The following is a 25,076-nucleotide window of genomic DNA, read 5'->3' on the forward strand; positions in this document are numbered from 1 at the left end:
TTTTTTTTATACTTCATGTTAAAGTCATTGTTGAATACATATGTTACTGGTACTTTTAATTTATGGTTTTATCTTATTGTATTTAAATGAAATTTTAATAATGTGTGTACTGTATCATATATCGTTCTTATCGGGTATTTTGACTCTGTTCCAATGATTGGGAACTTAGACTAGTATTTACTTTGTGACACGTTCTATATCCAACAGTTTGTACTTTCAACTCATGTATGGATCAACTGAACTTGAAATAAATATGAATATGAATGGGCCAAGCAAATAAAAATCGCTGTAAGTCAAATTAGGGCTGCAAGGATGGTTTGATGGTTTTCCTAGATTTCCTAGCCTCCTGTTGCTGTTGTTGCCTTCATCAAATTCTCTGCATGTGGATGATTTTTGTCATGCAATAGAATGATTTTCTTTGACAGATTCCCAGGTCTTTTCTTCCAAATCAATTAGTGCACATCATGATGCAGTTTGCTATAATACTGTGCATTAAGTGTTACACTGAGTGGAAGAAAATCACATGAATCACTTGTTCCAAATCACAAAATACACTTTCCATCATATTGCTAGCTAACAGCTGTGTCTTGAAAACTTGGGCTTTCAGAATCTTATTGCAACAATCACAGCCACTGACACGTGACAGGATCTCTTCATTGTACTCTGCATTTAGTCATGAAGAAATATCTGCCCATTTCACTCTCTCATTCACTAGGAATTTAATGAGAGAGCATTGTTCTACACTAGGACTGATAAGCTGTGACATCATCTTCTACTAGCTATAATGTCCAGAAGCAAAGTGCATGGCCATGTGCTAGGTAGTGAAGCTGTCCATAAATTAGTTTAATTCTTCTGGTGCCCATATGTTCAGGAAGAGAGTAAAGTTTAAGTTAATTTTGTACCACCTCTGTAGATTGATCTTTCATTGAGTCTCTTTCATATTAATCATTTGCTGTTAAAGTCATGGTGCATGGAACTGGCACAGTATTCTGTTCAATTACAGTCTTTGGTGTTAGTGATGCTGAACCTGTGGGTTTTGCTGTCAGGGAACTGATTAATTGGTAAGCGAGATCTTAAGGAAATAGATTGTGAGGATAGGGAAAGCATGGAACTGGCTGAGGGCTGCATCCAGTGGCAGAATTTAGTATTAGCAGTGTTGAACCTTCTGGTTCTGCTACCAGAGAGTTGCTTAATTAGTGAGATGGATCTTAAGGAAATAGGTTGTGAGTATGGAACGTGGATGGAACTGGTTCAGAATCATATCTCATGGTGGGCGTTTGTATTAGTGGGGTTGAATCTATGCTGCCAGAGATCTATCAGTTTTGTACATCTTATTTATTTAGAAGCCACTTCAGTTGACAGCACACTGTGCTTGTTATAGGAGTAATGAATGCAGCAGACTATTATGGCCTCGATGAGCTGCGCAGAGCCTGTGCTGGGTTTGTGCAGTGCTGCATTAATGTCGACACAGTCTGTGCCCTTCTTGCCTCTGCTGAACGCTACATTCAGTACAAATGCACCAAGTCACTGGTTCAGAAGGTAACAAACATCTACTCTTGACATATGGCTCCTAATAAGAGTAATTCCAATATTTGTGCTTACTGTTGCCTTTACAATAATACCAGAGGGATGTAGAAGGAATTTCTATAGGTTTATTTATTTGTTGACACTGTCAGTAGCATCAAATGATTGAATGATAGTGAATAATAAATTTGAAAAATTTTATCAGCTTCATCCAGTGTGACTGATAAATGCTTTTTTTTCTCCTTTTTTATCTTTCATCCTTTACATGTTTCGGTCAGAGTGACCATCTTCAGAAGGACGTATCAATACATGTGGAAACTACTATTACGATGTGATTGGTCAATATCAATACATACAGACACTATCATTACGATGCCATGGATACAAAATCTGACCCTTCAGCAACTACAGCGATGTACATGAATACATTAAAATATTTATAAATTATTACAATTAGTCTGTTTACAAGTGTGGTTTAAAAATACTTTGTTAAAATTTAGAACTAATTTGGTCCGTGTTCTTTATACCGCCTCTCCTTAAAGGAAGTTGAGTGTCTACCATGTTGTGGTTCCGTTGTTTGAGGGATAGGATTGTTTAGTGTCATCCGCTGTTTGGGTCACATTATGTTTTAATGAATTTGAATATGTGCAAAAGAAATGTTGGAAGACCTAATATTGATGTAGTATCTTGGAATATGCCTGTAGGAACTGAGGAAGTCCACGAAAGATGTCAGTTAAGATAGTTAAGTATCATGGCTGAGATTCAAACTGGATGCCTCCTGAATACAAGTCAGAAGAGTTACTGAGTTACTGCTTGAGCCATATTGCTCAGTAAATCTGAATGAGTTGAAGCTTTCATGTTAATTGGATGCATTGAAGTCATCTTGGTTGATCGGCTGTGTGCAAGTGGAGTTAGTATCCAGTGTGTTGGAGACTGTCTGTCTCCACAGCCAAGAAATGAAGAAAGTCAAGCTACTTTGTTTCCTGTTCTGCCCAAAAGATGGAGGCAGCATGTTTCTCTAAAACACTGATACCTATCTACCCAGTTACACAGCATCATATGAAAGAAGAGACTAATCTGTGTCACTGCAATGAGAATATCGATTTTTTTGTATGTTTCCAGAGACTCATGTTATACTTACATCTGTAACACTCCTGTTACAGGTCTTGGAATTTGTTGATGAGCATGGTAATGAGGTTCTGAACCTGGGATCCTTTACGTTGCTGCCGCAACATGTGGTACGTCTCATATTGGCAAGAGATGAACTCAGAGCTGATGAGTTCACCAAGTTCCAGGTCAGGACAGATAGCAGTTAATTCACTTTGGCTGTGAACAGAGATGCTGCTACTACTTTGTGTGTGTGTGAGAGAGGGGCTGTGTGTTTGTAGTGTGATAAATTTGATTGCTGCATATCAGTAAGGATAAGTTGGCCCATGCCTTGCAGATGTCTGAGGGAGTGAAGGTACTGCTACACGAATTCCTGACCTCAGCATTAGATACAGATGTGTAATCAGTTTCTCACCTCAGCAACACTTTCCAAGGGAAAACCTTCAGTTACCTGTTGGATATCAGGCTGGCTGGGCCCCAGAGCCAGTGTGGGCACTGTGGAGAAGAGAGGGCCGCTGGACATGCTGAATATCGAACTCCAGTTCTTGGTCATCCATCCTGTAGCCTAGTCACTATATCAGTTCAGCTGTCCCTGCTCCCATATCAATATGCATAAGATTTCAAACATATGTTTATTGTGAATATACCCATTTATAATCTTATTAAATTTCCCAACCTATTCTTGCCCTGCAGTGTTTAGAAGCTTAAATCAAGCTAATCAGATATGTAACAAATATTTTGCTTCTGTAAAGGACAATGTAGATCACAAAAGATATATAACTTTCATTAAGGTCAGTTTCTGATATAATTGTCTTTTACTAAATACAGTAAATCATGTTTTATATTTTTAACTGTAACATCAAGAACACATTTTTTGTCTCCAAGTAACAGAAATACCTGCTTTTCGCCTTCGATATGGTTGCTTTCCGTGTCCATAGGACAGTAAAAAGCTAAAATGAGAAGAAGGATAAACACTCCAATTAAGATGTCATGGTTTGGTCATGTAGATAAAGACAATGTTTGAGAATGAGGATTTGAATCTCATCTAAAACTGTATTTCAGTATCTGCACACTGCTTTAGCATCTGTGGTTGCCATGTATATTATCAAGAATACAAAATAAGTTTCATAATATGTTTGGATGATCTTCGTTAAGTCTAGTAGGAGACAGGGAACTGACAGGAGAGTTACGTATTGCAGCATTATTACTTGTAAATCTGAACCAGTTTCTTCGATATTATTTGTACTAATTCTATGTGTGTTTTTGTGTTTTCAGGCAGCTCTGATGTGGGGCAAGAAGTATTGTGACAGCAATCCAAACACAGCTCTGAAGGATGTGATTGGCAACTTCTTGGAGTACATCCAGTTTCACAAGATTCCTGCAAATGTGCTGATGAGGGAGGTCCACCCACTTGGTCTAGTTCCATACAGCATTATCATGAATGCCCTGGCCTACCAGGTGATGCAGAGCATTCCATTCATTAAGTCATGGCATGATCATGTATCATGATAGTTCAACTAGCTGCTTTATCCACGCGTGTATGACAGTGTAGTAACTGCAGCTATCTGCTTTCTCTATTCACATGGGGAAATTCAGCTGCCTGCCTTATCTACTCACATGGCAAGTGTTGCTAGCTGGTATAATGTTGACTGTTGTAACTGCATATCTGCTTCAAAAGGATTACTGAACTCTGTAGTACTTCCTCTTTGTATTTCAGAGTTTCCATTTCAAAATATCTGCATTGGTAGTGGTGATTGAGGGTTTTCATACCTCTCTCCAGTGTAAATATTCAGATTGCTGAGATATTTTGCTTTACAAAACATCCATAATCACATCCTTCCATATCCTTTACAAGTTCATTCTCTGTCATCATCCTGCCTCTTGATGATATGTGAAAAATGCACTTGTCAAAATGTTATTAAATGAGCCAGAAACAATTTTCATCAACGGCTACATTTGTCACATCTTGTATAACTTTCTAATTCAGTGAAATTAACTATGCCACATAAATCTTTGTAGTTGTTATTATATCAAGTGCACATTTTGGCAACCATTGAACTGGTGAAGTTTTGAGCTCTGTACGCACTGAACTGCTGTGTTCTCTCATAACTATCAGACATCTTGCCAACTTTTGGTACCTTTAAACTGTCATTCAGGTAGATTAAATATGCAGTCAACAGTATTATAACTTGGTGAATTTTAATTTAATCTCAATAACTGTATGGTTATAATAATGAACCTTAATCTTAAGAATTAATTGGATGAGGTGAAGCCCCCCCCCTCGAATAGAAAATAATGTCACATATGAAAAATGATGCCTATGAAGTGCTTAAAAAATTGAGGAATGCTGTTTTCTGATTCCTGTAACAATTTAAATGGACCTAATGCTAGGAAGAACAGTCAGAAATGTGGGATTATGCCCCATGCACACTTTAATACATTATTCAGTTATCATATGAAAAGAGTGGCTTTATTCAGTTGTTGTTTACATGAGAGAAATGGTCCACTATTGTTATGTTTCTCACCTGCTACAAAGTACTTTGCAAGATAATTGGGTTTCCTCAATGCATTTGTAGTAAACTGAGTAGTGGAAGAATTGTATATTTCACACAGTTAGTAGAAAGAGGTAAAATTACAGATGGTCAATACATCATGAATTGATGTTTCTCATATAATCAATACTTGTGATTTTAATCACAGACAAATGTGAAATTAATATTCTGTATGAAATGAACCCCAAGTTAAAATGAACACAGTAATACTTAGTGACATTAACTATCCATGATCTTGGCCATGTTTAAAGTTAAATTACACTGATAGATTATTTTAAATACTGCAGAAATAAATTGTGATATTTGTTATTTTATATAATGCATATTTTAAAATGTGTCTGCTGTCAGGCTCAAAACAGATATTGAAAATTGAAACATAAATATTTTGTGGCTCTCATAATAACTGTAGAACAAGTAATGTACGAACAGTGAGTCCTGAATATTTCTCAAAAATGAAATGGGGGAAAACAGAAGTAAATTGCCAGTGTTTCACATAATGTTGGAAACAGATCCAGTTTCCTAAATGTTTTTTCTTGTTGGAAATACTGAAGGCAATGGACTGTGTCCAAAGTAATATTTATGTCTATTGGATTTCTTTTATGAAACAGTTGACTTGTATCACTTCCCTAGCAGTAGGGGCAAGCAGCAGAAGCTGTAACATTCATCCTTTTTTCCTACAAGAACGCTGTTTATTGCAGGCAGACCCAACAAGTGTCGACCCCGCCAAGCTCTCCCCCAATAGAGTGAGGCGTTCAGGACAAGGTCGCTCGATGTCTGTCCAGAGCTCACTGGATCCATACGGAAGCAACACGACCCTTAGTTCGAGTGGAAGCAGTGAGATGGTGAGCTCAGAGGGAGGTGGTATTAAGCATTCATCCAACTAGGCACTGTGCCAGCATAAATAAATACAAACGCAAGGTCTTCTCAGCCAGCACCGTTCACAAAATTGCCACAGAAAATGTCCTTCAATCCTGCAGTGTAGGACAATTTTTGCTGTATGCCTTTTTCTTGTTTGAGAAGCCAGTACCAGGAGTCAGCAAAAATATTTCGGTTGAAAACAATATATGATTGATAGTTTGCTTATAACTTTGAATTACTTCCATGCTCTGCTCTAAATTTTATTCACGTTAATAAAAGATAAATGTGTTCAAGCACCACAAATCAGATTCACTGGCATACTTGTAGGACATCTTCCTCATTGAGAGATGCAGTTTAAGGGTGCAGAGTATATTCTTGTCCCCCAGAAGTTTTTAAGACTGTACTGTAGCTGAGCTGGTAGAGACTGTTTGCCTAAGGGTAACAGAGATTTCTGTATCTGGGGTGTACCCAAGCTTCCCACTCTATGGGGGAAGCAGTGCTTCCTCTAGGGGTATATATGCACCTGTAGCATAAGCTCATTGCTCTCCTTCACCTTGTGGTGAAGGTCATTAAAGCGTAGAGCTTTGTGTGTTCAAGGCTTAGTATGTAGACACTGAGGTATGATTCTTGTACATATATCATGCAAGATATAGATGCATATATCTGGCATCACAATATGGCAAGGATGTTGGAATGTTTCAAGGTCCAGTTTTATTAATTTAATTATTAAAACATAATATCCTCACTCTGTAACCACCCAAGTGCCAAGTGAGATGAAGCCCCCAACGTGTCCTAATGCGCTGCCTGGTCATGGCAGTCACACATCTCAGGGGCGGTGATAAATGAATATAAAACAAGATCAAAAGATGGTGTTGATTACTTTAATAATATCATGAAAATATAGGGATGGGTTGGGAACTGTGAGCAGTTCATTGAGATGATAATATTTTGAATTGTTTCTAGCCATAATGGACATTAGTAAGAATGTTAGAATTCCTGAGTTTAAAAATAACAAATGTAACATTACTGACAGCATGAGCAGAGTAATATCTGTTTAAGAATGTATGGTATAACATTTATTCTGCTGTTTCGAATTAAGAGTTCTTCAGCATGAAATTCTAAAAGTATCAGGTTGGAAACAGTACAAAAATGTTAGTTTAAATATGGTAAAAGAAGCAAGTGCATACTAGGATAAGAATGATAAGAATATGCATGAAAAGAAAGTACATTTTCTTTTACACTGTACACTGAAATTTCAGCCTCATTTATACAGTTTATTATTAGTATTTCTCCTTTATTTTGTTAAATTTGTTGATAACCTCAATTTATAATTTAATTTTTTACATGGGGTTTTGAAGTATTAATAACTATTAAATTATTAAATAACAATTCTTCGTTAAAATATCTTCACTTATATAATTTGTAGGATAATATTTGGACATTTCACTTAGGCAAACGTTTCGTAATTATAAATGACACACATCTTTTAACTCTTTCACTGTTTGCAAAGATACAAATATTGGTTATGTGGCAGCTTATATTTGATCAGTCATCAGTTTGACAAAAAATTAATATTTCAGTTCTTCACATACCTGGGTGCTCATAGGTGGAGAATCAGGCATCTTCCCTTCTCCCCAACATATTTTGAAAAAGATAATTCGAAAATAAAAGGAAATATACAAAATATTAATGCAAAACAATTTTTTACTATATCGTATCTTGAATTTTCTATGGTTATCAGGAAGAAGGGTCTTAGAGAGCTTAAACATGAGCCCACAAGAAAATCTTCTAACTGTTCCTGCTCAGAAGAATCATGACAGCACCCATGTCCACATATATTAATATTTAGCTTCTGTGTTGAAGTCATATAAGGATCTCTATAAACAAGATGCTGATATTACAGTGCTATATATTTTGTGAGGAAAGGAATTGTGCTTCAGAGATGTTAATCCAAAACAGTGAAAGGGTTAAACAGATGCCATATGAACATAATACAGCAATTTCTTTGTCTCTATTCTTGTAGTTACAAAAAGAGAGCAAAGCGAGCAAAACGAGCAAAGAGAGTCTTGCTGTGGTCAACAGGGTAGAGGTCTGGCACTCCACGTCAATGTCTTTGGTTCAGTTTGCACCTGGCTCATCCGTGTACATAGTTTATAGACATGCTGAAGAATTTCTTCACAGCGTTTTAGCTACAATGGTGTAAGGTCCACTAAATTAACATAAAAATACATACATAATAATTTCAATAACAAAGCCTCTTCCTTTCAAAAAAATGAACCAAAGCAGCTCCATGAATAAGATCATTTTGTCTGATTTTGACCCTGACATAAGAGTTAGATTTCTCTCCCAAAGTGTCATTCTGTACTGACTGAGCCAATGCACATCCACTAGCAGGAATGTTTCATCAAATTCTGATCCCTGACATGAGAGTTATCTCCCCATGTTCAGCCTGGCTGATTTATATTGGTGACATTTCCTTCTGCGTGATAATAATGGCTACAGCATGATTACCTTCCCTCCCTCCCCCACTGTGTTTGATGGCTGAGGAGAAGACCTTGTGTTCAACCAATCAGTATTACGTAGCTGTGTCTGTACAGAGTTGATGTGAGCAGTTACGCCAGTATGAGAAGTCCCATTGATTTGTTTCAGCAATGTATACTTGTTTCCATTGTATCCTTGCACTTACGTTTGTCAGTATATCTGGAAGCTTTCTTGATATCTCACTCTGAGAAATTGGTAATAATGTGATTGATTTGTACTACAAGTGGGATTTGTGGTGGACAAAGTGGTGCTGCGGCAGGTTTTCTCCGAGTACTTCGGTTTCCCCTACCAATCTTCATTCCACCAATTGCTCCACAATCACCCTAACCTATCATCCGGTGCTGGTACAATAGGACAGAAGTGGCCGCAGTACAAAGGACTTAGTCCCACCCCACTAGCAATAAAAAAAACCCTTTCCATGCTAAAAACAAGATTTATTGATCAAAACCACAGTTTACTTCAGCTTTGTACATCTTCAATGTATGGTGTCTGTAAAATGAGCTTCTCGTGTCATCTCTTAACACTTACAGCTATCTGGAATCTTCAGTTTTTGGTAATATCAGTGGAAATAAACATCTGCCTTTATTGATTTACCCTTTATTGATCTCTTACTTCTGAATTGTAAATTATGCTCAAAATAAAACCAAAATTAATGCCTTGGCACACTTTTTATGAACATTTGATACAGATATTTTTTATGTTTGCTTTTTGTTGTTTTGATAATACTAGAAAAAGATCCCTCTGTGCGTGACATTTGTACTTGTAAAAGATGTTCCACAAGATCCTTAAATTATTGTTTATTGTTCTATATTAATAAGTCTCCACTAACGTTCATATTCAGTTGCCCATTTGAAACAGATTAGCTGGCAATGGCTGACATTTTCTGCATTACCCATCATCCTACCTTTATGGAATGCTGGATGTTATCCAGTAGTCTCTCACTGTGTAATAAACCATCGTCATGAACTTTCAGATCTTAGTTTCTGTCACCCTTGCAGAAAAAGAAAGACACTTATGAAAAGACGTTTATTTTTAAACCATTTCTTCACATAATTTAACAGAATGTTCATAGAGTGTAGAACAAATTGTACTGAATTTTCACAAAGTTTTAAATGTTCTAACCTCTGTGTTCAGGTAATGTGGAATGAGATAAAGAGGAAGCTTTCAGGTTTGCTGTCTGTTTAAAATGTCAGACCTAGCAAAGATGGAAGCAGCATCTGTGTTGAACCTTATACAGTGAGTCAGTCAATTTCCTTCTGTGATGTTTGACCCATGAAAAGTTCTATGTTATATTGCTTCAGCAAAAGGAGAATAAGGTAATCAATTTTTGAATTAGGAAGAATCCTCAAGCATATCTCTGATGGTCATATCATGTATTCCCCCCTCAGAAAATCCCTTTTGTTGTTGTTAAAGTTTAATACAAATATATATGAATTAAATTTTTAAAAGTTCAAATAATATAATAATTCTAGATGAATGCATGTAGACAATCGAGAAGTATTTTCAAGTACTTTGATAATATTACACTACAAGAACACCAAGAAATGAAGCAAGAAAGAGTCACAGAATTGAAGCATATAGATGAATGTATCATAACTGCTGGGTTCATGCCCCCCACCCCCAATCTCTCAATCACTGTCATGATTTATATACCGGATTTTAACATATTGTGCAGTCCTGCACTTCACTCTTGTATTGGAGAGGCACCCACCACATTTCCTGGTTGAGGTCCCTAGCGATTTACCCCATCCCACTGAAGCAAATCTCTGCATGGTAGCCAACAACTGCTTCCTCTTTATATATATATATATATATATATAAACACCCTTTCTCTTGTTCAGCTGTTCTTCTTGTTCTTTTATAGATGTCATTTCCATTTTATACAGGTTGATGCATGAGAATTCCGAAGTTTCTGTTTCCTTGGCACAGTCATTTCTTCATGATTTCATGCCCGTTCTTTTCACTCTTCTTGATATCTTGCAGTACCTGGGTAAACTGTCTAGTTGTGGGTTACCCTTAGATTCTGTTTAAAATTAAATTGTAATTATTTTATTGCAATTCTATTAAGTAACTATCTAATCCTACTTTTCTAAACACTCATATGACCATCTGTTACATTTGTAATTATTATGCTGATATTCAGTAAACTACTGACCATCCATAAACTGGGGTACCAGCCCCAAGCGGTCGAGCTCACGTTTCTTTAGTAGAGCAAGAATTCAGCTGAATCTGCTGAATGAAATAAAATATTAAGTTCTCTTTTAATATTATTATCATTTTATCCCTCTTACTTACTTACTCATGGAGCTGAGCCCTTCTTGAGGAGCCGCCAATTCTGCAGCTACTCAAGAAGTTCCCAGCATTTTATGGAACCCGAAGGTTCATTACCATGTTCACAAGAGCCCTCCACTGGTTCCTATCCTGAGCCAGATCTATCCAATTCATACTATCCTGTCCTATCTCTCTAAGATCTATTCTAACATTGTCCACCCACATACGCCTTGGTCGTCCCTGTGGTCTCTTTCCTTCCGGCTGTCCAACCAATATCCTATACGCATTCCTCATCTCCCCAATTCGTGCTACATTCCCTGTCCACCTCATCCTTGACTTGATCATTCTAATTATACTTTTAGAAGAGTACAAGTTATGAAGCTCCTCATTGTGCAGTTTTCTCCAACCTCCTGTCACTTCATCCCTCTTTGGTCCAAATATTTTCCTTAACACCTTGTTCTCAAACACCATCAGTCTGTGTTCCTCCCTTAATGTCAGAGACCAAGTTTCACACCCATACAGAACCACCAAAAAATATTTCATTTTGTATTATCATTGGTCCTAGTGCCTGAAAGTGTTTCTGTTTGGTTCCTGTTTCATAATGACATCCAGATGAGGGTTAACTAACTCTAGATTATATTGTATATGGCATCAGTGCGCCTTCAGTTACAGAGATATTTGTCTTCATGTGCAATAACATAAACTTTACCATTTCTTCGATGAATTGTCATCATGAGCATCAAGGTATGACTTTTCCTTTTTCATACATTCCATTCCTTCATGGAATAGGTTGATCCTCCTAGTCTGCTGCACGTTTGAATCTTGTTCCTTCCTCTACTGTTACGATCTGTTAATTGTTTAGAATATTTTGTGGTCCTGTTCTTTAAATTTGATTGTTATACTTATCTCCGCTGTTCTGAATTCTGTCACTTAAATTAATATATTTCTAATAACTGAACCATATTTTAATAATGGGTTAAAGCCTGTGATTACAGTGTGTCTGGAAAGGGTTCAAAGATGATTAATGTTTGCATTAGAAAAGATCTTGAAACGTGATGTGTTATCCCTTTGCATACCCTCTCACAGAACTGTCTGCTAGAAATAAGGCTGCCCACAGTAAATGCAATTTCACAGAGAAAACTCACACTACTTCCTCAAATGATCTTCAAATGACAGCAGGTTTAGACTTTCAGAAAGCCTGTTCTTTCCTCTATCATATTCAGTGCCATCTGTTAACTGGAATTGCTGTACTAATTGGAAATATTGTTCAAAGTGATAAATTACCAACCCATCTCTTCAGTGGTCGCAGTTTTAACACAGGTTACCCTAGCTGCTCTGATAAGTTTCTTGTGTACAAAGAATTAATTTGCAAAATACATTTCTAAAAATAGACTGCATGACTTGTAGTAAACTTTAGCATTGTTTGAACTTCATAGGATAGTAACTTTGAGTGACATGGGCAAGATGAACATGAATACTGACTACACAGAGAAGGGAACAGTTATGATCATCCTCCTTGATTTGATCACTCTAATTATAATTGGCAAAGAGCACAAGTTATGAAGCTCTTCCTTATGTAGTTTTCTCCAACCTCCTATCACTTCACCCCTCTTCAGTCCAAATATTCTCTTCAGCACCCTGTCCTCAAACACCCTCAGTCTGTGTTCCTCCTTTAATGTCAGAGACCAAGTTTCACATGCATACAGAACAACAGGTAAATTGTAATTTGAATATTCTGATTTTTAGGTTTCTAGACAATGGACAAGAAGATAAATTGTTCTGGACTCTATGTTAGTAAGCATTATCCGAATTCCGTCTCCTCTTAATTTCCTCCTGAATAAAATTTTGATTTGCTACTGTCGTTCCCAAATAGTTACCTCCTTAATATAAGTCTGATGTGTTACTGCTGTTCAGTACCATTAATTTGGCACATTCACTTTGACATAATATATGACCTGTGAATATTCCCCATAGGAGGAAAAGGGGGGTGCATGAACCAGTGATTTCCATATTTGTAGACATGACCTGCAGTAAGTTTTTAATTGTCATTTAAAAACCAAAACTGAAGTTAATATTTTCTTTAACATATGCTTCTTCACAAATGTTTAAAAGAAATACTAGGCCTACTTAAAAGAATATAGATCTGAGAGAGCATGTTATGATTTTATGTTAAGTATATACATGTAGGCCTATATACTGGACTGTTAAGTTGATGTACAGCTGTACGTTCATAGTCCTGCTTCTAATTGTCATGCCTATGCAAATTTCTTTGTACTTTGCTTGAGTTGTGCATCGTAATAATGTTACTAAGGAACAACGACTGTTTATATAAACAAAGATTTTTTTTTTTGCATAATAGAATGTAACTTTAATAGTATTCTCCCTCTGAACGATTCTCTTGTAAAATGGTAACTGGTGTTCTGATATCTGCAGTACAAGTTTGAAGTACTGACAGTGCTTCATCCGTCAGTGTAATGACTGAAAGAATCTTATTACAAAATTAATGTTCTTGAATTGAGGGCACTAACAAACTTGAAATTACTAATCTGTGCTGTATGATTTGTTCAGACAGAAGAAAATATTGAATTGCGCTCCATTTGAATTAATAATTTGCCAGGACCATCCACAAATGCTCATATTAATTTTCTTAATAAATGACCTATATTTGCTGATACAGCTTTAACCTCTCAAGCAGCAGTCAATGCTCTGTTCACACGGTGAAACAAAATTGCTATTATTCAAGATTAGAAGAATCTCTCATTCACTCCCAGTGCTCCCAGTTGTGTTTCTAGTGTTAAAATGTGAATTCTTATTGCTTTGTGAATGATGCGACATGATGAACTGATGTAAGAGAACAGGAAGAGAGGGCTGCCAGTCGTTAAATGAGTAAGCAAAGTTAATATGCACAGTGTGCTCTGTGCAACATTTATATTATGCAACACTGCTCTGAAGGTCTTGTACATCAAGAATAGAGTGTTTGTGCATCAGGTCTGAAACAAGGGCCATAGTGTGTATTATCACAAGTAGTACTAATGCGTAAAATCTGAGATGTAGTATGTTTAGAGATTAGAAAATATCTAACATCTAGGTAAGAATATACTTTAATTTTATTAGATCTGTGGATATTTTGTTTAGTGAACAGATAATGTTGATCTTTATTAAGTAATTGTGGAATATTATTTAGCTGACCCACAGATCATATATGGAACTTGTAGTAACATATCAGGAGGTGGGATAACACAGTCTGCGTAGTCACGAGGCTACAGGCTGACTCACCAAGAAATCACATGGTTCAGTTTCCCCTCCAGGGCTAGAGATATTTCTCCACAGCGTCTAGGCCAGCTTTGGGGCCCACCTGGCAGGGTCATGAATCTGACCATTTGCATCCAGTGTGAAGATTAAGAATACATGCCATTTAATTAATTAATTAATAAAAGACATCATAAATTCCACAAGAATTGTAATAGATGAACATATGTTTTAGTATATAGTATGATTTTGAAAACAAAAACAGATGTGACAAGAGGAACCTGAGTAGATTTACAGCCTCTCTGCACATACACAAAGTTATAGAGTGATCATATATAGTCACGAAATGTTTTGTCCCTTGCTCATACATTTCCTAAAAGCACATATATTAAATCTTACCGACTTGACAAAACTGTGCATGGATACAGCAATTCTTTAAATGTTTCTTGAGAATTTGGCGACCTCCGGGAGGGGGCTGGGTGCAGTTCTCAGTTTGATAAATTGAGCTTACTCTTTCTGGATGCAGCTCAGCTCTGCATTCACATTCCACCTGTAAAGTGTCTGCTGCTCTACATTATAATATCGATAATGAAGGTAGCCATATCACAATCTATGAATAGATTCATCTGCCAGTCCTTTTGAATTATAGACTGCATCTTCAGAGTGTCACCAGGAAAGCTAGTTTTCTGAACATTTCAGTGCCAACTTCTGCCTTGGTCTAATGTCATGTATGTGCCTCCCCTCCAGCTTAAATGTTTGATGTTCTTCTCTACCATTTCTGTCAGTAAAAGAAAGCTGCATGCATGAAGAATGAGTGACACAAGCTGAAATGTCAATGAACTTCCTTGGAGTTTGAATTTGCATGTTTTTTCTTCACTTTCAAAATCTAGTGACCCTGCCATCAATAAAGTACATGTTGTAAGTCATCCTTTGTGTGTAACAAAGCCTTAATATTAAATTCCTAGATTCCCTCCATTCATGCAAGAAATTGTATTTCAGGAATGGTCTATGATATTGTACTCGTATTTCTATGTCCATTATGATCTTTGCCTCCAGTAATTAATTTAAAAGAGATTGTGTAGTAGTCAGTCTTCTTTTGGATGTAAACAGTTTAATTTTTACATGCTATCGTCACCCTGTAAATTTAGGCATAAATATTATGGCTCTTGGATGCAAAGTGATGTAAAGAATAACAGTACTATATTCTGGATAGCGTAAAATCACAGATGCATTCTGCCACTAACGGTGGCTAATTAGATGTCTTTAATATGAATAAACAAAATGTCCAGATTCATTATTACCGTTGTACAAAATATGAAGTTAACAAGATGAAATATAAATATTCTGACAAGATCAAAACATAACACATAAAATATAGTTTTATTGTGAAAGAAACATGTTGCCATGTATCTTTCGGAGTCGAAATCCAGTCGTAGGGTAGTTTCATGTTAACAAGTAGCCCACGTAACTTTTAAACTATTGCCGCGTTGTCCACCACATCAGTACTGCCAACAGCAGAAGTTTTAGATATTTATTTAAAAAACCAAAGCCTAACATTTTAGAACAACCAAAGGGCCAGGCAATTTGAAACGTTAGGATTTTTTAGTTTGTTTTTAAGAATAAATACCTAAGAACCATCTGACAGGCTTTGGGTAGTTATATAAGTAAACTTAAGCAGTTGGCAGCGCTAATGTAAGTGACGTCGTAGGCGTTGAGTTCTAAAAGGTGATTTCGTAACACGTGAGAATGTAAGTACGTAATTCTGCAATAATTTCAACAGTGTGAATCCAGTTTTCAGTGATAAACATGTACCTAAATCGTATTTTTAAGCAGCAGAAATTTGTTTCAGCATTCAGTACTAGAAATTCTATTCATTGAGCAAGTTATTATTCGTCTATGCTAACTTGGTTCTCGATAATTCTAAAGTTGTGAAACTATGTGTAGAAATTAGTGACAAGCCTTTGATAGTCGGACTGCACGCACATTTACAAATAGGAGGCTAGAAATCAATTTTGAATATTTTTCAGGGCGTGAATTTAAAGGATAACATTAGTAAGTTTCTGGACTACTGTGCTCAGATAAGATTTGGGAAATATCAGAACAAAATCTTAGAGCATAATTTCAGATCTGCTCTACGCGTACTGGTTTGCATAAATCTGTTACCTTCTTACATGCTACTCTGTCAGGGGGAGAATTCTAACCCTTGGTGCTTAATATGTGTTTTCACATTTTTGATGTCAGGAATAGAAGGAGAGGCTATGCATTTTAGTAGTTTGTCAATTTTTTTTTTAACTTTAATGATTGTGATACCTCATTAATTGAAAGAGAACACAAATATGTTTCTTGTTGAATTTGCAAGGAGAGTACAAGCTGTGTTTCTTGTTGAATTTGCAAGGAGAGCGCATGATGTGTTTCTTGATGAATTTTGAAGGAGAGCACAAGATGTGTCCAAAGGCATATGTGATATTCATTGGAATTTTGTGCTTTATGTAGAGTTTAATAAACGATTCTGAGCATTCTTTTTATGCTCCTATAAGTTGCCACAATTGTCATAAATTGATCTTTGAGTTTTTGAAAAAGGAGAGTTATGCCACGCACTGACAGCGTGATATACTCTCTTGATGTTGTGTTGTATTGGAACTGCCCTTCCTTAGCACTGTGTAATGATTCTTTTTGTAGTGGTTAATGTGTAATATCCTGTGCACTTGCAGTGATAATGTAACTTTCTGTTGCACAAGAAATTAGAATTGATGTACCTGTGTGCTGGTATTCAGAGTTAGCACACAACAGATGTCTGTTGCTCCATGCATCAAGAAATGCACTTGTGGAATCCTAAATGTGTTCATCTTCAGGGTCACATTATTTTTTGTATTTAGGTTTGTCAAATATGGGCACTGTCTTGTGGCATGTGATGCCATGTATGAGTAGTTCGTTGGAAGTACACTGATGTTCTGGAAGAAAATACTGCCTCCATCTTCAGGACTGAAGAATAAGCCAAGCAAGCATCAAACATGAAGCTAGTTTCTGCCTGCTTCTTGATGGCTGTTTGCTTGGCATAATCATCAGCCCTGAAGATGGAGGCAGTATTTTCCTCCAGAACATCAGCAACATTCCATCAAACTACACAGCATCATGTTACAGAAGTTAGTACTTTGCATATTCGTGTATGTGAGAACCTCAAGTCCGACATATTTATCAAATAAGTTTTTTATAGCACAGCATAAAATGTGATATTTGAGGTCCTCAGTGCAGTGGTTACCAGTCTTCTGGGATGTGATGTCCACCAGGTTACATGGTATCACAGCTATCTTCAGTACAAGTGTAATTTATGACAATTTAAAAATGTTCTATAGAAAGAAGAGCCCTTCAAAGTATTGCCTGCTCCATTTAAGAAAAATGGCACTGATGAACATGTGAAATACCACACTGATACAGAAAGTTTGACCCTTTCAGGCATCATCATTACTATATGTATACTGCAGCCTTTATTGTTCAGAAAAATCTGTGTTTTGTCCACAGTGTATTTATGTTTTTTAAATGATTTTAGAACTGAGATTATTTCTCTGAACAGCATTAATTGATTACACTCCTTTTCCAAGAATGTGTGTGACATGTCAATTTAAATGGATCTGTCCCCACACAGTCACAATACTGATCAATAGCTCTTTCAGATGGCCCACAAATGCTCATGGAAGAAGATACCTAGTCTTTCTGATATAAATACAGAGTGTTTTCTGTGAGGTAGGAACTGAATTTTTATGTATTATTGGGACAAATTTCAGGCTTCACAGGGTTTTGACCACTAAAGACTAGAAGTTGTTGAATTTGTTTAGAAATTATATGGAAATGCTAACTTAAGTTTGTAGTTTATTTTAAATGATGCTTTTATATTATTTCACTGTAAGACACGTTCATAAACTTGGATCGCATGTACAGACAAGAAGCAATATAAATATTGTTTGTATAGAAATGTAATCTAGCATTGTTAATTATGGTACAATGAAAGCCTTCTATAACACATAGTACCCACAGAATTTGCCCAATAAATTCTAGTTCATTAGATAAAAGGAAGCACACTGTATTTGCCAGTATATAATTCAGTTTTTCCACCTCTGATAATACATGCATTTTACATTAAATGTTGCAGTGTGAACCAAATACCATATAATGTCACATTTTATTTTTATATTGGGAAAGTCGAAAGGCAGAAGTGAAGTATAAACAATATAATCACTCATAATTACCATTTATTTGTAGTCTCATAAATGCTGACTGTTTATTTGCCAGGACACATGACTTTTATGACTGAGGTTTTTCGTGGTTTTCCACGTTCTATCAAGGCAAATGCAAACATGTTAATGTCAAATTAGGCCCTAACTATTTTCTTACACAACCTCTCCACTTTATTATTCCGTTATCATTTGACGCTATATTGTCTTGAGCTACTGACAGTGTTATTAAATAATCCATAAATCAGCATTTATGAACCTATTTTGTTTGACTTATTGCTTGATCTTGTGAGCCGGGATAGCACAGCCGTGATAGGAACTGGCTACTGGCTGGATGACCAATGGTTCGGAGTTTGAGTCCCAGTGGGGTGAAGAATTTTCTCTTCTCCATGTCATCCAGACTGGCTCAGGGTCCACCCAACCTCCTATCCAATGGGTACCAGGGATTATTACCCCTGGGGTAAAGAGAGTGGGTTGTGAAGCTGATCACTCACCTCCAGCTAGTGCTGAGGTCAAGAAAATGTGGATTTATACATCCATTCCTCCATACAGCTTCATCCTGTGTTTGACAGTGTATAAAATTTATTTCAGAAAGCCTCTTACAAGGCTAGCCCCTGGTTCAGAGCTGTACCATGAATGAAGAAGTAAATAAATTAAGTTACATTTTGAAATGCACTTCATTAATGAATATTTCTTTCATATCTTTATTTTGTTGTGATTTTATGCACATTCCATTCTCCTTTTGTGTCCCCTGGTTGTTACGAGGTAGGACCCCTTGTAAAATATACAGTAACATGCAAGCTTGTCTTGGCAGTTTACATCTGTGTGTTTCCTTACCTTATGTACAGTAAAGGATTCATTGTCATATACTTTTCCCACTGCCTCTAACTTTGAGTATGCCCTTGAGACAAATTTTGTTATTGCAGTTTTCTTCAAAGTCTCTTCAAAACCATTTCTTTGTGAAGGTTCCTCCATTTCTCACAAATAGCCTTCGCTTCCCGGCTGAAGGTTGATGTATCTTAAGACAAAATGCTTGACATTTTCCGCCTTACCACATACAAGGCAATTGTCATTCATGTTTCCACTCCTGTATCCTTTTCAGTTTCCGCAACTGACACCAGAATGTAAGACACAGCATATCAGAGTTGTCTGTTACTTTCCTGAATGTACGTTTGTGTCTGTTGTGTGCGGTAATCCATAATGTAACAAACTGTGTTATATTGGGTTATCACTGTGCTATATAGTCAGTTTTCCTGTGTTAGTGTTTATAACCTGTGCATCTCTTAAAAAGAGATGTCTTGATAAAAATAGGACAGCCACAGTGCTTTAAAACATTAATCTTACTGGAGAGAATTTCGGGGGAAAATTTATTTGAAATACACTTATTATTTAGTATTTTTTAATAGGATGTAAAAGATAAATTATTTCTGCTTCTTCTATCCATTTTACCTGTTATACATTCCTGTTTACAAGTGTGGCTTGACTTAGGACCAAAGGTTTCCATTCAGTTTACAACACTCCTGTTGGTTCACTGATTGTGTCGCTCTTCATCCTCCTCTTCCTGTGTGACTTCCTTCTTTACCCTAAACGTGAAGCAGCAGGTTCCCTGCGAACCTAGGTACACGTCTACCAGACACAAGTAGCACAATGTTATGTTAATTGCTAAAGAAAAACACAACCTTCAAGTGTAACAACTTTACAAAAGTATTGAATCAATACAATTTTAATATGTTTTAGTGCTATAGGACCATCTTTAGAGGCTCATCTAATAAAAGGAGATTTGCTTATGTGTACTTTTAAAACTGTGTCTAAAAGAATTGATATACTGTGTACATTTTTTCTGGGTACAGTAAGAAAGAAGCTGTGACATTTGTTGTCAGTGATGTATTGTTTGTGTGTTTTGAAATGAGGCCTCCTCTCTGACAAGAGGAGGGGTCTGACCTACTGTTGATGGCTGACTCATTGCCCTTGGTTGTATTGGCAGTTTGCTGGTGGAGATGTCAGTGACTTGAACCTGATAGCACCAAAATGTGTAAGGCAATCTTATTGCCCGAGCATTTTACTAAAGTTTTTGGCACTTGAGGGTTGTCTTATTCTTTGGCAGTTAATAGAAAGTGTAATGGTTGAGATGTTGTATTAAACTGCTGTTCTGTTCGTATGTCTAGCTGTATCATATACAGAATTCTGTGCCGAGAAACTCCTTGAGTGAGGGACAGAGAACACGAAAACATATCCTGTTAGTTTTATAGAGCTGATACATCTGTGGCTGTCCATTAGTCTTGGGAGTTGGCATTTCAACTGATATATTTGTATAATGGAATACCCACTGAAAATTCAACTCAAAATTTGACAGTTCCCATTTCTAGTTGTGGTTTCCACAGAACTTACTTTGTGAAATTACAGGTTTACTGAATATAATATAATAATAATAATAATAATAATAATAATAATAATAATAATAATAATAATCTAGATGTACCTTTCTTCAGTAATGCTGCACACTGCAATCTTCTGGTTCTGCTGTAACTAACAGATTAGTCCTGTGTATGGGCTTCATGGCAGTGGCATGACAACATTGAGGAACAGTGCCCTTGCATGCATTAATTATATTGAAATGTAAAGATTGGATACTTAAAGAAATTTGAATTTAAATTGAAGAGAAGCTGCACATAATGAAACTTTCTAAATGTAAGGAAAGAAGTGCAGTCATTTCAGAAGAATACACAAAATACTTAATTGTGATTTCTTTATCTTGTGTGAGGGCGGGAAGTCTTTGTGCAATTCTACCTCACAGAATTCCTCTCTCGACCGGTGTTCATTTCAGTTTCTTCCTGTCTCCCTGATGTAACTTCGTGTCATATTGTAATGCCAACTCCTCAGTTACAAGTAGCAGGTGTTACTGATATTAAGTTCCCTTTCTTGAGACAAGCAACAGATAGTTGCACAATTCAGTGGAAATGACATAACACAAAATGTGCTGGCACAGAGTCATCAAACCTGAATTTAACGTAGAACAGAAAACTGCCACCTCCCTCGAAGTGCAATCTGTTGTAACATTGAAATTCTTAGGTTAGACTAATATATATAGTTGGTAAGTAAAGAACTGCTGATTGTGTATTCTAAAATAATATAGGAGAAATTTATTTTATCATTCTGTGTAAGTAAACTCTAAAAATCAGCTTTTATTAACATGTGACATAATCTTGTAAATGTCTTTGTCATTCTATGTAACATGTGGTGCTTAACCCTTTCCCATTCTCTTTATTTCAACCCTCACTCCTGCCAGATACAAATTAATTTGTGTGAAAGTTAAGAAAAAAAATAACTTTGGTACGGAAAGATGTGACACACGTATCATCTCTTGTTTGGATATGAAAGCTACTAAAGAGCAACTCTACAACATACGTCATGATTGTAATGTGTCAATAACATAGTAAGTTTGTGGCAGAAGGCTTCCAACAGTGGACCTGCATGGGACAGTTATGTTGGGAGCCTTCAAACACAAGGTGGGAAAGTGTCAGTGTATGCTATATATACAACTGTGGTCATGATTGTTGTGACTGTTATTTGTATACATGTTACTGGAATCATGCTAATGTAGACAAGCACAGAATGTATGCATATGTATGTTATCCTAAATATGCGAGTCAGTCCTACTTTATTATTGGATATTAAGGGGCTATGTGAAAATTGTGTGAATAAGACTTTAGAAGCCAATTTTATACCTAAGATCACATTTATAGCGCACTGGCATAGTGTTTGATTTTGAGTATTCAATATCATAACATGATTTTGAAATAATTGCCCTCTGACAAAACTTATTTATAGGTTAAGTCTAAATATTTTGTGCATTGGTGTGAAACAGTAACTATGCTTATTACGTTGGACTTTGTCCATCATCTCGAGTGTCTTCAAACTGGGTCTGTTTTCTGCCATCAGATGTAAGAGGAAATGTTCCTACTCTGTTGGGTCTTTTAGAACTGATGGTGGGACAGTTTCCAAAGTGTTGTGTTCTGAAAAATCTCAAAGATGATGGACAGTGTCCAAAATAATAATTATGGTTCTCTGTAGGTGTATGACATCTGTTGTCTGTTGACATTTGACTGTTGAGTCAGTCAGTGGCACTTCATGGACAGAGATCTCATATCTGACAGAGAATATCAGTGCATCAAACAAGAAATAATGCTTTTACAAATGTTAAAAAGCTGACATCTTCATGGTGAACCTATTTCTCAGGAGTGGAAATGGTTTTCTAGAATCAAGTAGATGACCCAGATCAGTAGAAAAACCTGAGGAAGTAAACAACATGTGAAGAAAATTGTTTCAGCACAGGTTTGGGATTTCGTTCCTGTATGTGTCATTGTTGCAACAATACTTATAACATCTTAAGCAACTTAAAATTGATTCATTAAAAGAAAGTACTCTGGAACTAAGTAGACAGCATCTACCAAAGTATGTAACCATTTAACGCTGTACTTTGTAAATCGTTGAGGTTAAATTGTCATCAGATGGTGACACAGATTTTGTCATCCATTGAAAGTTACTACATTTTATTTTCAGCTTGTTATGGGAAGCAAAACTGTTGTACTGAAGATCTTGTTGAACACTGGACATTTGTTGAGTAAGGTTGCCTACTTAAGTACAATGTACCCTTTGAGATGATTTAGACAGACAGTAAGGACGTATTTGCTTATTAATGCAATACAATTTAAGGTGAGATACACATCAAAACTGATGAAAGAAGAAATCTCTCTGACACTGAAGAATTTTATAAAAAAAGAATATTCCTGTAAGATTTGAGGCTTTCACGGCGGTGACTATGAAGAAAGCAGTCTTCTGGGATTTGGCACCGTGTATATGTGGTGTTAACCGACGTTTCGGAGGAACGTATCGCCTCCATCTTCAGGGTAGAAGGGGAAAAATGTAAGAAATCTGCAAGCAAAGAGACCGTGAGAACCAGTAAACGCAGACTGGTGTGCTTTTACCGGTTCTCACAGTCTCTTCGATTGCAGATTTCTTATATTTTTTCCCTTCTACCCTGAAGATGGAGGCGATACGTTCCTCCGAAACGTCGGTTAACACCACATATACACGGTGCCAAATCCCAGAAGACTGCTTTCTTCAAAGAATATTCCTGTTTTCAGCAGCAAGATAGTGTCCACACAGATATTTGAAATTACTCTCTTTATAATTTTCTAAATAATATTATAATAGACTTACATTCTGTATTTTTGTGAAGACGTTTATAGCACTGTTCTTTTTAACTGCAAGACCATACTTTTAATTTTCTAATATTTTTTTAATTACAGAAATGATTTCCTGTATGTGTGACAACATTGCATATTCCCATGGGGACATGTGCAGATGATATGTTCACAGTGTGAATAGAGACTCAAACACTAACAGTGGGATTCCTTCTTGCCTTTAAAATGTTGCCAGAGTACCTTGAGCCATAGTGATGTAGTACGTAAAATCTCAATATTTGTAATTTATCGAAGCATGGTACTTAGTATATGTGTGTGTGTGTATGTGTATATTATTTTAACACCAGAAGCTCGGAATTTTGCTGACACAGTGTATTTGTGTGCTTTATATGATTCTCAAAATTAACAGAAATTGTTTTCATAAACAGTATTGGCTCTGTAATAGAGACTCATTATGTTTTCTGTTAGGTAGGCACTGAATTTGTAAATATTGTGTAGATGAAGTTCGGGTTTCTAAAGGATAAGCCATTTTTTGTTCACAAATAAATATCTTAAATGAAATCCATTCATCATGTTATAAAATGAAACATATATTATGCCAGCTTTAAGGTGTGATTCAAATATTTGGTGCCCAGATTTTATATTTGAGTTTAGGGCATGAGCTGCTGTCTCCCCTTCCTGCAGCTCCATTTGTGGACAGATTGCTCGGCAGTACAGAGGTGCATTGTGTTATCAGTTGACATGTAACAAATATTACAGTAAGATTTTGGTAAATACTGTTGCTTGTATTATGTGAAGCATGTCACATCTGTTATGATGGACACTGTGGCACCAAGTATATACAGTGAAATGCCCTGTTTATTTTTTTTTAGGGGTGCAGTGGATTTTAAACACCAAACTTACTAAAACCTGAAGTGGAGGAAATATAACATTGAGGTTATTATTTCAGGTAGTTGAAACTGAATGTTACATGAGGGTGTATGTTTGCAATGTGTAATACAGTGTTGTGTAATTACATGATTGTATTCTTGCAATTTTATTGTCACTAAAACTGGCCTCTTATTATAAAGGTACAATAGTGTCATGTCATGTTACCGTATATTGTGTTTTGTATAAAAAATAAACACCATGTAAAGTATGCATTGTCTTTCATGTTTAGACAACGTTTGGTATGACGTTTCATATAATGCCATAAAAATATTTGAGGGTCAGAGCATCCCTTGAGGAGACAGGATAGAATGTAGTGACTTTATAATCATGATATCACTGTCTGATGCTGAAACGCCGTCAGAGATGTTTTAGACACAATAGAATTTCCTCAGCTCACATATTCGGGTGCCCGATTCTTCATGTTTGAAAGGCAGGTACATCTTGAAGTCAGAGAATTTGTAGGGTGTTTAACAGATCATCACTGTAAGACTTGTATTGTAATTTTCTACCCAGAGTGTGAAGGCAGCATGTATAGGTATCACAACCAGACTGTAATCTTCTTCGAGGTTTCTTCATTTTGAGGGTTCCTTGCCACAAATTTCCATCTCTTG

At 36.3% G+C, this 25,076-nt stretch overlaps 1 protein-coding gene and 1 long non-coding RNA gene across 5 annotated transcripts in view; both read left to right on the forward strand.

Moving 5' to 3' along the window:
• LOC111865599 (serine-enriched protein) overlaps positions 1 to 8,869 on the forward strand; it is a 52,273-nt gene extending 43,404 nt beyond the window's left edge. For all 4 annotated transcript variants that reach the window (XM_033751888.1, XM_023853768.2, XM_023853770.2 and 1 more), the window contains 5 exons: positions 1,382 to 1,539; positions 2,688 to 2,819; positions 3,907 to 4,089; positions 5,882 to 6,025; positions 8,065 to 8,869. In XM_033751888.1, the coding sequence (XP_033607779.1) occupies positions 1,382 to 1,539; positions 2,688 to 2,819; positions 3,907 to 4,089; positions 5,882 to 6,025; positions 8,065 to 8,244 (797 nt within the window). In that variant the 3' untranslated portion in view covers positions 8,245 to 8,869. The remainder of the gene's footprint in view (positions 1 to 1,381; positions 1,540 to 2,687; positions 2,820 to 3,906; positions 4,090 to 5,881; positions 6,026 to 8,064) is intronic.
• A 9,936-nt stretch (positions 8,870 to 18,805) lies between these two features.
• On the forward strand, positions 18,806 to 24,673 carry LOC111865594. The gene is made up of 2 exons (XR_002842995.1): positions 18,806 to 23,005; positions 23,641 to 24,673. It is a non-coding gene; the product is annotated as an uncharacterized LOC111865594 (long non-coding RNA).
• Positions 24,674 to 25,076: the final 403 nt, after the last annotated feature.

Source organism: Cryptotermes secundus, unplaced genomic scaffold (assembly GCF_002891405.2).
Source record: "Cryptotermes secundus unplaced genomic scaffold, Csec_1.0 scaffold1443, whole genome shotgun sequence".
NCBI classification, from domain to species: Eukaryota; Metazoa; Arthropoda; class Insecta; order Blattodea; family Kalotermitidae; genus Cryptotermes; species Cryptotermes secundus.